This window comes from Pan paniscus, chromosome 2, assembly GCF_029289425.2.
Source record: "Pan paniscus chromosome 2, NHGRI_mPanPan1-v2.0_pri, whole genome shotgun sequence".
Lineage (NCBI taxonomy): Eukaryota > Metazoa > Chordata > Mammalia > Primates > Hominidae > Pan > Pan paniscus.
This window is the reverse complement of record NC_085926.1, coordinates 132,494,965-132,508,427: the sequence shown is the minus strand read 5'-3', so window position 1 is coordinate 132,508,427 and position 13,463 is coordinate 132,494,965. Positions and strand designations below refer to the sequence as shown.

Genomic DNA, 13,463 nt, shown 5'->3' with positions numbered 1-13,463 from the left:
CATGGATGAAGCTGGAAACCATCATTCTCAGCAAACTATCACAAGGACAGAGAACCAAACATTACATGTTCTCACTCATGGGTGGGAGTTGAACAGAGGGAACACTTGGACACAGGCTGGGGAACATCACACACTGGGGCCTGTAGGGGGATGGGGGACTGGGGGAGGGATAGCATTAGGAGAAATACCTAATGTAAATGATGAGTTGATGGGTGCAGCAAACCAACATGGCACATGTATACCTATGTGGCAGATCTGCACGTTGTGCACATTTACCCTAGAACTTAAAGTATAATTTTTTTAAAAACCCATCCACTGTAGTTATAATTTCCTTTTCCTTCTTTTCTGCCAGTTTTTTTCCCTGAGGCTATATTATTAGTGGCATATAATTTAGAATTTTATATCTTCTGACAGATGGACACTTTATCATCATTAAATCCTTTTTTATTTGATCATGCTTTTTATCTTAAAGTCTGCTGTTTCTATTTCTGGTTTAAAAAAATGTTTGCATCATGAATGTGTATTGAGTTCTGTCAAATGCTTTTTCTGCATTAAAGTGATTATATAATTTTCGTTTGCTTGTTTGTTTGTTTGCTTTTTGAGACAGAGTTTTGCTCTTGTTGCCCAGGCTGGAGTGCAATGGCGCCATCTCGGCTCACTGCAACCTCTGCCTCCTGGGTTTAAGCAATTCTCCTGCCTCAGCCTCCTGAGTAGCCGGGACTACAGTGCCCACCACCATGCCCGGCTAATTTTTGTATTTTTTAGTAGAGACAGGGTTTCACCATGTTGGCCAGACTGGTCCCAAACTCCTTACCTCAGGTGATCCACCGCCTTGGCCTCCCAAAGTGCTTGGATTACAGGTGTGAGCCACCGCGTCTGGCCCATATAATTTTTTATTTCGTTAATGTGGTATATTGATTTCTTATTGCTGCTGTAACAAACTACCACAGAGCTAGTGACTTAACACAAATTTATTGTATATTCAAAAGTACAAAATGAGGTTCTCTGGGCTATACTCAGGGTGTTAACAGGACTGTGTTCTTTCCTGGAAGGTCTATGGGAGAATTAGTTTTTGTATTTTTTACAACTTCTAGAGGCTGCCTGCATTCCTTGGCTCATGGCCCCCATCCATCTTCATAACCACCAATGGCCAGTGGAATCCTTCTCATACCACATCACTCTGATACTCTTCTGCCTCCCTCTTCCACACTTGGGTCCCTGTGATTACATGAGACCCAACTAGGTAATTCATGATAATCTGCATATTTTAAGGTTAGCTGATTAATTACATTGGCTACCTCAATTTCCCTTTGGCACCTTAATTTCCCTTTGACATGCAAGATAATTACAGGTGGCAGGGATTATTAGGGCATAGATATTTTTGGAGGGCTGTCGTTCACATGTGGTGAACTCTATTTTTTCTCAAATGTTATATCAACCTTGAATTCATATGAGATAAACCCCATATTGTCATGATGTATTAAGCTTGTTCTTTATTAATAGACTTAATTTGCTAATATTTTGTTAATGACTTTTGCATTTGTGTTCATGAGGAATATTTGTCCATAAATTTCTTTTTTAATAATGTCTTTGTCAGCTTTTGGTATCATGGTTTTGCCAGCCTAAGAGAAAAAGTTGAAAAGAATTCTCTTCTACTTTCTACATTAATTTAGTTATGGTTGGTATTATTTCTGTTTGTCTGTGTGTTTGTTTTTAAACAGCTTTATTGGGATGTAAATTTTAGATCATAAAATTCACTCTGTGTAAGTGCACATTTTAATAATTTTTGTAAATTCTTAGAGTTGTACAGCCATCACCACAATCCAGTTTTAGAACATTTCAGTTACCCCAGAAAGCTTCCACATACCCACCCACAGCCCCAGGCAACCACTACTTTATAGATTTGCCTTCCTGACTTTATATAAATGGATTCATACAATATATAATCTTTTGGCTTCTTTTACTTAGCATTTTTTTTTTTTTTTTGAGGTGGAGTCTCACTCTGTCACCCAGGCTGGAGTGCAATGGCGCAATCTCAGCTCACTGCAACCTCTGCCTCTCAGGTTAAAGCGATTCTCCCGCCTCAGCCTCCCCAGTAGCTGGGATTACAGGCACCCACCATCATGCCCAGCTAATTTTTGTATTTTTGTAGAGATGGGATTTCACCATGTTAACCAGGCTAGTCTCAAACTCCTGACCTCAGGTGATCCACCTTGGCCTCCCAAAGTGCTGGGATTACAGGAATGAGCCACCACGCCCAGCCCTTAGCGTGTTTTGGTGTTTCATCCATGTTGTAGCATGTATGAGTACTTCATTCCTTTGTATTGCTATATAGTATTATTTGCATGGATATACTATTTTTTATTCATTTACCAGTTGATAAACATTTACATTTTGGCTATTATGAGTAATGCCACTATAGACATTCGAATGATGTCTTTATATCAACATACAAATATGGATATATATTCTCACTTCTAGGTACCCAGCAGTAGAATTACTGTGTTGAATATATAAAGAACTCTTACCCTTTCATAATAAGAAAATAAACAACCCAATTAAAAACTGCGCAGAAGGTTTGAATGTACATTTCACCAAAGAAAACATATGAATGGCTAATAAGCATATGAAAAGGTGCTCACTTTAGTCATTATGGAAATGCAAATTAATACCACAATGCGTTATCAGTACACACCCACTAGAATGGTTATAATCTAAAAGACTAATAGCTATCAAGCATTGGTGAGGATGTGGTTAAATTGAAACCCTCAAATGTTGCTGATGAGAATATAAAATAGCTTAGCCACTTTGGAAAACAGCTTGGTATTTTTAAAAGTTAAACATAAACCCAGCAATTCCTGGGAAAGCACATTATTCCCGGTAAAGTGCAAAAACCAGCTCTGCATAAACCAAACCTACCCCAAAGACAACATATAAGTTACCTGGTAAGGTTCTCATTTACTGGTTGCAAATTTCATGTATGGTGTTGCCTTATATACTTCTTATAATACATGAAATCACACTATGTGTTGTTTGTGAATATGTATACATACAAAAATATGGTTGTCAAGTGTTAACACCATCACCAGGAGAGCAGTTGTTTCTGCTAAAGAAATGGTGTGGGGGCCAGGTGCAGTGGCTCACGCCTGTAATCCAGCACTTTGGGAGGCCAAGGCAGGTGGATCACTTGAGGTCAGAAGTTCGAGACCAGCCTAGCCAATATGGTGAAACTATGTCTCTACTAAAAATACAAAAATTAGCCAAGTGTTAAACTAAAGGGCTTCTCCACAGCAAAAGAAACTGTCATCAGAGTGAACAGGCAACCTGCAGAATGTGAGAAAATTTTTGCAATCTACCCATCTAACAAAGATCTAATATCCAGAATCTACAAGGAACTTAAACAAATTTACAAGAAAAAAACAACCCCATCAAAAAGTGGGGAAAGAATATGAACAGACACTTCTCAAAAGAAGATACTTATGTAGCCAGCAAACATGAAAAAAAGCTCAGCATCACTGATCATTAAAGAAATGCAAATCAATCACAGTGAGGGCTGGGCATGGTGGCTCACGCCTGTAACCCCAGTACTTTGGGAGGCCAAGGTGGGCAGATCACTTGAGATCAGGAATTCAAGACCAACCTGGTCAACATGGTGAAACTCCATCTCTACAAAAATACAAAAATTAGCCGGGCATGGTGGTGCATGCCTGTAGGTCCAGCTACTCAAGAGGCTAAGGCAGGAGAATCATTTGAACCCAGGAGGCAGAGGTTGCAGTGAGGTGAAATCACACCACTGCACTCCAGCCTGGGTGACAGAGCAAGACTCCATGTCAAAAAAAAAAAAAAAAAACACAAGTCAGAATGACGATTATTAAAAAGTCAAGAAACAATAGATGCTAGCGAGGCTGTGGAGAAATAGGAACGCTTTTACACTGTTGGTGGTAATGTAAATTAGTTCAATCATTGTGGAAGATAGCATGGTGATTCCTCAAGGATCTAGAACCAGAAATACCATTTGACCTAGCAATCCCATTACTAGGTATATGCTCAAAGGAATTTAAATCATTCTACTATAAAGACACATGCACACACGTTTATTGCAGCACTGTTTACAATAGCAAAGACATGGAACCAACCCAAATGCCCATCAATGACAGACTGGATAAAGAAAATGTGGCACATATACACCATGGAATACTATGCAGCCATGAAAAGGAATGAGATCACGTCCTTTGCAGGGACATAGATGAAGCCAGAAGCCATCATCCTCAGCAAACTAACACAGGAACAGAAAACCAAACACTGCATGTTCTCACTCACATGTGGGAGTTGAACAATGAGAACACAGGGACACAGGGAGGGGAACAACACACACTGAGGCCTGTCGCGGGGGTGGACGGAAAGACGAGGGAGAGCATTAGGACAAACAGCTAATGCATTTGGGGCTTAAAACCTAGATGATGGGTTGATAGGTGCGGCAAACCACCATGGCACATGTATACCTGTGTAACAAACCTGCACATTCTGCACATGTATTCCAGAACTCAAAGTAAGAAAAAAAAAGTTAAAAATAAAAAATTAGCCAGGCATGGTGGCGCACACTTGTAGTCCCAACTACTTGGGGAGGCTGAGGCATGAGAATTGCTTGAACTCGGGAGGTAGAGCTTGCAGTGAGCCAAGATTGCACCAGCCTGGGTGACACAGCCAGACTCCATCTCAAAAAAAAAAAAAAAAAGTGGATTAGAAAAGGCCACAAAAAAGTTTTTGGTAAGCCTTTTTTCCATACAAGTGTGAAACATATATGATGAAATGTTGACATTTGTTAAATCCAAGAGAAAAAATCATCCATGCTACTATTTTTTAAAAAGAAGCTTTGCCTAACCCAGGGTCACAATTTTCTCCTATTTTTTTTTCCTAGAAGTTTTTTGGCTTTGGTTCTTTATAGATGGCACTCTATTGCAAAAACAGCCCCATTCTGGTTGAAGGGACATATGATGGGTGGCCAGTTTCTGTGGCTCCAGTCTTGTTTGGAGCCCTGCAGACAAGGGGAGATGGCTCTCCTCCTGCTGGGCCCCCACTCCCTTTCCTGGGAATCTTAACTGCAGTAATGCATCATGGTCCCAGGACATCTTTACTACGCCAACACTAGTGTGAGCAGAGGTTACAAACTTTACTGTTTGGCCTGCGCAGTGGTGTTTTTTGTTTCTTTAAGTTAATTGGTGCTAACATTTGAAAACCAGGAAAATGGCATTAAAAAATTGAGCAGCCAGCTTTTCCTGAGAAGCCCGTGAACACAGGGAGCCAAGTTTTAGTTCCTCCCTTTGGATGGGCTGGCTCTCCAAGTCACCCCATGCGTGCCCCTCTGTTGTCTCCCAGACCCCGAGGCCAGGGTCAACTTCCTGCCCTGATGCCTTCCTACAGCTGCCCTCTTGGGTGGCTGAAGTTACATACGGAGTTCCATCTACAGCATTTTTATTGTCTTCCCTTTTCAGCATCTCACCTGGCCTTGTGACAGCCTTGATGAATTAGGATCATAGTCCACATTCTGCATATGAAGAAACTGCCCAAGGGCATACAGCTGCTAAGTGGCAAGCTGGCTTTGAGGCCCTACCTCTCCGCTCTCAGTCTCATTTCACTGGGCCTCATTGCCCTGGGCACTGGGGCTTCAAGCATTGGTGATGCAAATTGCTAAGGGCACAGGTGTGTTACTAGTCCTGCCATGCGCACTTGTCAGAGGTTCTTGGAGCAGGAAGGGAGCTGGCATCTGTGTCTTCTGTGCTGGCATCTTCAGGGAATAGCAGGAACTCAGTCTTCTAAGATGAGGGGTTTGCTTGATTAATGTTTGATGAATGAATTAATAAATGGATAAACTGTCATTCTGAGTAGCCCATGTATGTTTAAGCATTAATCAAAATAAATTTCAACTGCAGAAATATTTTAGTGGAAGCATAAAAGAAGAAGAGAAAGGGCTGGCCTGCAATGTCCCAGAAACCATACCAGGGCTTCACCACCAAGGCTCTTTCATCCAAAGGCCCAACATTCAAGAGAAGACTTCCCGTGAAAAGCATAAACAACTATATTTACACCTGTGGGGTAAACTGGAGAGAATTTAAGGGGGCTTACATGTAAAAGTCATTGCATTTCTCTGCAATATGTAATTATGATGATGAAAATAAAATGCAAGTATTAAGAAATATTGCATTTATATGAAACTTCTAATACAATCTTTGCAAAAATATTTGATGAAAATCCTATGGCCCAGCACAGTGGCTCAAGCCTGTAATCCTAGCACTTTGGGAGGCCTAGGGTGGATTGCTTGGGCCCAGGAGTTCGAGACCAGCCTGGGCAACATAGGGAAACCCCATCTCTACAAAAAATTTTAAAAATTAGCCAGATGTGGTGGCAGACACCTATAATCACAGCTACTCAGCAGGCTAAGGTGGGAGGATCACCTGAGGCCAGGATGCCTAAGCTGCAGTGAGCCGTGATTATGCCAATGCACTCCAACCTGGGCCACAGAGTGAGACCCTGTCTCCAAGGAAAGAAAGAGAAAAGGAAAGAAAGGAAGAAAGGGAGGGAGGGAGGGAGGGAGAAAGAGGGCCACAGAGTGAGACCCTGTCTCCAAAGAAAGAAAGAAAAAAGGAAAGAAAGGAAGAAAGGAAAGAAAGGAAGAAAGGGAGGGAGGGAGGGAGGGAGAAAGAGGGCCACAGAGTGAGCCCATGTCTCCAAAGAAAGAAAGAAAAAAGGAAAGAAAGGAAGAAAGGAAAGAAAGGAAAAAAGGGAGGGAGGGAGGGAGGGAGAAAGAGGGCCATAGAGTGAGACCCTGTTTCCAAAGAAAGAAAGAAAAAAGGAAAGAAAGGAAGAAAGGGAGGAAGGGAGGGAGGGGGAAAGAGGGAAGCAAGGAAGGAAGGGAGGGAGGAAGGAAGGAAGGAAGGAAGGAAGGAAGGAAGGAAGGAAGGAAGGAAGGATGGAAGGAAGGATGGAAGGAAGGAAGGAAGGAAGGATGGATGGATGTAAGGAAGGAAGGAAGGATGGAAGGAAGGAAGGGAGGGAGGGAAAGAGGGAAGAGAGAGAGAGACAGGGAGGGAGGGGAAGGGGGATGGAGGGAGGGACGGAGGGATGAAGGAAGGAAGGAAGGAAGGAAGGAAAGAGTTATCTTAAGCTTTCTAGCATGAAAATTCCTGATGTTTTTAGTGACAGTCTTTAAATTCTTCATAGTCCGTATTGATGAGAAGCTTTGGCAAAATAGTGTTAATTTTCTTTACAATATTTATTTGAAAATTCCAACAGTACAGATTGTATATAAAGACTCTAATTAAGATTCTTGTTTCATTGACAAATTGTTAAAATTCTTAACTGCCAGTGGTGGTAGCTCACACTTGTAATTCCAGCACTTTGGGACACTGAGGCTGGCGGATTGCTTGAATCCCGAAGTTCAAAACCAGACTGGACAACATGGTAAAACCCCATCTCTACAAAAAAAATACAAAAAATTAGCCAGGTGTGGTGGCACGTGCCTGAAGTCCCAGCTACTCAGGAGGCTGAGGTGGATCAGTTGAGCCCAGGAGGTGGAGGCTGCAGTGAGCCGTGACTGCACCACTGAACTCCAGCCTGGGTGACAGAGTGGGACTCCATAACCAAAAAAAAAAAAAATCTTAGCAATATTATGGATAAATTTTGAATCTAATCAAATATTTTTAGATCCAGTGTTAAAAAATAATGAGAAACGCTAATTTGAAGAATTATATTTCTTGTTGGAGCAGGCACCCTGTAACTTGGCATGAGAGGCAGCAAAGCATGCCAGCAGCAGACAGACATAATTGTCTGACACATCACTAGATAATACTTTTGGCCTTGTTTGTAGTGTTTAAGTTTAGGTCAAGGATCCAAAATGCATCTTGAGATTTCAGAAAGACTCAGAAACTGTTGGATTGCTTTGTAAAAACAGATTTGGGACTGCTGTCTAGAGCTGTGCCCACCTGAGCTCTGTCTGGTCTCCCTGCAGAAGCCGCTCCTCCATCTCTCTTCTCACCCCAGTCCTAAGGAGCTGCACTTCGGCAGTGAGCAATTATCTTGGAGCACACAGAGCACCAGCTCCTCCAATAGTGCTATAGGCCCCTTGTCCACAGAGGACAGTAGCATACTCTGCAACTCTGCAGAGGAAATGGCTGAGTGGTCCAGCTTCTCCCTGATCATGTGCAGCCAGCCCACGAGGCTGCATGTCAAGCATTGGGATTGTGACCTACAGAGACTGTAGTGTGCTTGTTCAAACCTGGTCTTCTTCCAAGAAGCCCCAGGAGAAGAGCACTCACCATCCCAGGCTTGCCCTAAATGCTGTCCTAAATGCTGAGGGCTTCCAAAACCTCAGGGCCTAACTCTAACACAGGTAGAATGCTCTGATCTGTCAGATGCAGAACAATAGTTCTCCAAAATTCCAAAAAGTATGTCATGAATAAAAAAAATTAATATTACCTTGCTTGGGTAAGTTGATTTATTATCTCAGCCCATTTAAAGGCTAAGCTCTTAGCCAGAATACCCAAAGCAACCCTAAGCAAAAAGAACAAAGCCAGAGGCATCACACTATCCAACTTCAAACTATACTACAAGGCTACAGTAACCAAAACAGCATGGTACAGGTGCAAAAACAGACACATAGACCAATGGAATAGAATAGAAAACTCAGAAATAAAGCCACATGCCTACAGCCATCTGATCTTCAACAAAGTCAACAAAAATAAACCATGGGGAAAGGACTTCCTATTCAACAAACAGTGCTGGGATAGCTGGCTAACCATATGCAGAAGATTGAAACTGGACCCTTACCTTTCATTGTATACAAAAATTAACTCAAAATGGAGTAAAGAGTTAAATGTAAAATTTCAGATTATAAGAAACCTAGAAGAAAGCCTAGGAAACAGCATTCTGGACATCAGCCTAGGCAAAAAATTTATGACTAAGTCCCCAAAAGCAATGGCAACAAAAACAAAAATTGACAAGTGGGACCTAATTAAACTAAAGAACTTCTGCACAGCAAAAGAAACTATCAACAGAGTAAACAAAATGGGAGAACATATCCTCAAACTAAACAATCTGACAAAGATTTAATATCCAGAATCTATAAGGAACTTAAACAACTCAACAAGCAAAAAGCAAACAACCCCATTAAACAGTGAGCAAAAGAGATGAACAGACACTTCTCAAAAGAAGACATACAAGCAGTCAACAAATATATGAAAAAATGCTCAACATCACTAATTATCAGAGAAATGCAAAAGAAAACCATACTGAGATAACCATCTCACATCAGTCAGAATGGCTATTATCAAAAAGTCAAAAAAACAACAGATGCTGGTGTGGTCACAGAGAAAAGGGAATGCTTTATACACTGTTGGTGAGAATATAAATTAGTACAGCCACTGTGGAAAACAGTTTGGAGATTTCTCAATGAACTTAAAACAGAACTACCATTTGACCCAGCAATTCCATTACTAGGTATATATATAAAAGAAAATAAATCATTCCACCAAAAAGACACATAAACTCATACGTTCAGCATTACACCATTCACAATAACAAAGACATAGAATCAACCCAGGTGCCCATCAATAGTGGATTAGATAAAGAAAATGTGGTACATATACACCATGGAATACTACATAGCCATAGAAAAGAACGAAATCATGTCCTTTGCAGCAACATGGATGCAGCCAGAGGCCATTATCCTAAGCAAGATAAGGCAGGAACAGAAAACCAAATACTGTATGTTCTCTCTTACAAGTGAGAGCTAGACATTGGGTAGTAACGGACATAAAGATGGCAACAATAGACACTGGGGATAGAAAGAGGAAGAAGGGAGGGGAGCAAGGGTTGAAAAACTGTCTATTGGATACTATGCTCACTACCTGGGTATTGGGATCATTCATATCCCAAACCTCAGCATCATGCAGTACACCCATGTAACAAACCTGCACGTGCACCCCCTGAATTTAAAATAAAAGTTGAAATTATTTTTTAAAAAAAGACTAAGTTCTTAGAGTCAAGATTGACATTAAGCACAAATACTGCCTCCTGTAAACGAGTGAATGTTCGCAGGGAACCAACATGACCAGGCATGAGATAAAACATAAGTAAGCCTCTAAATTCTTAACCTGGAGTCCACAGACACTTCCCAAGGGATCCAAGGATACAATTTAGGGTTCCATGAACTTGGGTGGGAAAAACTGACATCCTTATTTTCAATAACCTCTGACTGAAATGTACTTTTCTTCCATTATGAGTATAGGCCACAGTGCTAGCAGTACCTTTAGCTTTATTCCAATAGAAATCACAGATATTTTCATAGCTCATTATAATTGTGATGGACATATTAAAACATTACTTTCATATGTCCCCACTTCAAAAGCATGGTAGGTGATAGACCTGCCACTCAGTCTTGTTATTTAATGAGTTAACAAAGAAGTGCATATAATACTACATCACAAATTTGTTTTTTCTTAGGTTTTCATAACTGAATGATATTTTATTTTCCATTTAATGCTTTGTATCTTTTGTTGTTGTTTCTGTTGTTGTTGTTGTTGTTGAGACAGAGTCTCGCTCTGTCGCCCAGGCTGGAGTGCAGTGGCACGATCTCAGCTCACTGCAAGCTCCGCCTCCTGGGTCCACGCCATTCTCCTGCCTCAGCCTCCCAAGTAGCTGGGACTACAGGTGCCCGCCACCATGCCCAGCTAATTTTTTGTATTTTTAGTAAAGACGGGGTTTCACCATGTTAGTCAGGATGGTCTCGATCTCCTGACCTCGTGATCCACCTGCCTCGGCCTCCCAAAGTGCTGGGATTACAGGCGTAAGCCACCACACCCGGCCTTTGTATCTTACTTTATGCACTTAGTCATTATTCTGAGGGGTCCATAGGCTCCTCAACTCTGCCAGAGGCATCCCTGACACACAGAAGGTAAAGAACCTCTAAGTACCTAAGCCACCAGCTCCCATTCCATTTGGGAAGCAACAGAGGAGGCTGAGGCAAGATGCTTGCCAGTGGGAGGGAGAGAGGGCACTCCTAATCCCATTCAGAGGCTGACCTGGCTCTGGGGAATTTGACTTGCTGTGTTTTCCATTCTGTTTTGGCATATTCTTAAAAAACACTTGATGTGATTTGGTTGTGTCTCTGCCCAAATCTCATCTTAAATTCCCACATGTTGTGGGAGGGACCCAGTGGGAGGTGGTTGAATCATGGGGGCAGGTCTTTCTTGTGCTGTTCTCATGACAGCACAGAATAAGTCTGTGCTGAATAAGTCTCATGAGATCTGATGTTTTAACAAGGGGAGTTTCTCTGCACAGGCTCTCTTTTTGCCTGCTGCCCTCCATGTAAGATGTGACTTGCTCCTTCTTGCCTTCTGCCATGATTGTGAGGCTTTCTCAGCCAAGTGGAACTGTAAGTCCATTACACCTCTTCTGTAAATCGCCCAGTCTCAGGCATGTCTTTATCAGCAGCATGAAAACAGACTAATACAGTAAATTGGTACCAGTAGAGTGGGGTATTGCTGAAAAGATACCTGAAAATGTGGAAGCAACTTTGGAACTGGGTAGCAGGCAGAAGTTGGAACAGCTTGGAGGGCTCAGAAGAAGACAGGAAAATGTGGGAAAGTTTGGAACTTCCTAGAGACTTGTTGAATGGCTTTGACCAAAATGCTGATAACTATATGGACAATGAAATCCAGGCTGATCTGGTTTCAGATGGAGATGAGGAACTTGTTGGGAACTGGAGCAAAGGTGGCTCTTGCTATGTTTTAGCAGAGACTGGTGGCATTTTGCCCCTACTCCAGAGATTTGTGGAATTTTGAACTTGAGGGAGATGATTTAGGGTATCTGGCAGAAGAAATTTCTAAGCAGCAAAGCATTCAACAGGTGACTTGGGTGCTGTTAAAAGCATTGTTTTAAATGAGAAACAGAGCATAAAAGTTTGGAAAATCTGCAGCCTGACAATGCAATAGAACAGCAAATCCCACTTTCTGAGGAGAAATTCAAGCCAGCTGCAGAAATTTGCATAAGTAATGAGGAACCAAATGTTAATCCCCAAGACAATGGGGAAAATATCTCCAGGGCATTTCAGAGGTCTTCACAGCAGCCTCTCCCATCACAGGCCTGGAGGCCTAGGAAGAAAAAATGGTTTCATGGGCCGGGCCCAGGGTCCCCATGCTGTGTGCAGCCTAGGAACTTGGTGCCCTGTGTCCCAGCCACTCCAGCTGTGGCTGAAAGTGGCCAACGTAGAGCTCAGGCCATAGCTTCAGAGGGTGCAAGTCCCAAACCTTGGCAGATTCCATGTGGTGGTAGTCCTGCAAGTGTGTAGAAGACAAGAATTGAGGTTTGGGAACCTCCACCTAGATTTCAGAGGGTGTATAGAAACGCTTGGATATCCAGGCAGAAGTTTGCTACAGAGGTTGGGTCTTCATGCAGAACCTCTGCTAGGGCAGTGCGAAAGGGAAATGTGGGGTCAGAGCCCCCACACAGAGTCCCCACTAGGGTACTGCCTGGTGGAACTGTGAGAAGAGGGCCATTGTCCTCCAGACCCCAGAACGGTAGATCCACCGACAGCTTGCACCGTGCACCTGGAAAAGCCACAGTCTCTCAATGCCAGCCCATGAAAGCAGCTGGGAGAGAGGCTGTACCATGCAAAGCCACAGGAGTGGAGCTGTGAAAGACCATGGGAAGCCACCTTTTGCATCAGCGTGACCTGGATGTGAGACATGGGGTCAAAAGAGATCATTTTGGAGCTTTAAGATTTGACTGCCCTGCTGGATTTCAGACTTGCATGGGGCCTGTAGCCCCTTTGTTTTGACCAATTTCTCCCATTTGGAATGGGTATATTTACCCAATGCCTGTATCCCTATTGTATCTGAGAAGTAATTAACTCACTTTCGATTTTACAGGCTCATAGGCTCAGATTTGCCTTGTCTCAGATGAGACTTTGGACTATGGACTTTTGAGTTAATGCTGAAATAAGTTAAGACTTTCGGAGATTGTTGGGAAGGCATGATTGGTTTTGAAATGTGAGGACACAAGATATGTGAGAGTCCAAGGGTGGAATGATGTGGTTTGGCTGGGGCCCCACCCAAATTTCACCTGAATTCCCATGTGTTGTGGGAGGAATCTGGTGGAAGGTGGTTGAATCATGGGGGCAGGTCTCTCATGCTGTTCTCGTGATGGTGAATAAGTCTCGCAAGATCTGATGGTTTAAAAAGGGGAGTTTCTCTGCACAGGATCTCTTTATGCCTGCTGCCCTCCATGTAAGATGTGACTTGCTCCTCCTTGCCTTCCGCCATGATTGTGAGGTTTCAGCCACATGGAACTGTAAGTCTATTACACCTCTTTCTTTGGTAAATCACCCAGTCTCAGGTATGTCTTTATCAGCAGCATGAAAATGGACTAATAAAACACTTAATACTTCAAATATTTTGGATCTCTGGAAA

The 13,463-nt window shown here is 42.4% G+C and overlaps 1 protein-coding gene across 3 annotated transcripts in view; it reads right to left on the bottom strand.

Moving 5' to 3' along the window:
• Positions 1-7,251: 7,251 nt before the first annotated feature.
• CEP63 (centrosomal protein 63) overlaps positions 7,252-13,463 on the bottom strand; it is an 89,231-nt gene continuing 83,019 nt past the window's right edge. For all 3 annotated transcript variants that reach the window (XM_057301917.2, XM_057301920.2, XM_055110505.2), the window contains one exon: positions 7,252-7,472. In XM_057301917.2, coding sequence (XP_057157900.1) covers positions 7,374-7,472 — 99 coding nt within the window. In that variant the 3' untranslated portion in view covers positions 7,252-7,373. The remainder of the gene's footprint in view (positions 7,473-13,463) is intronic.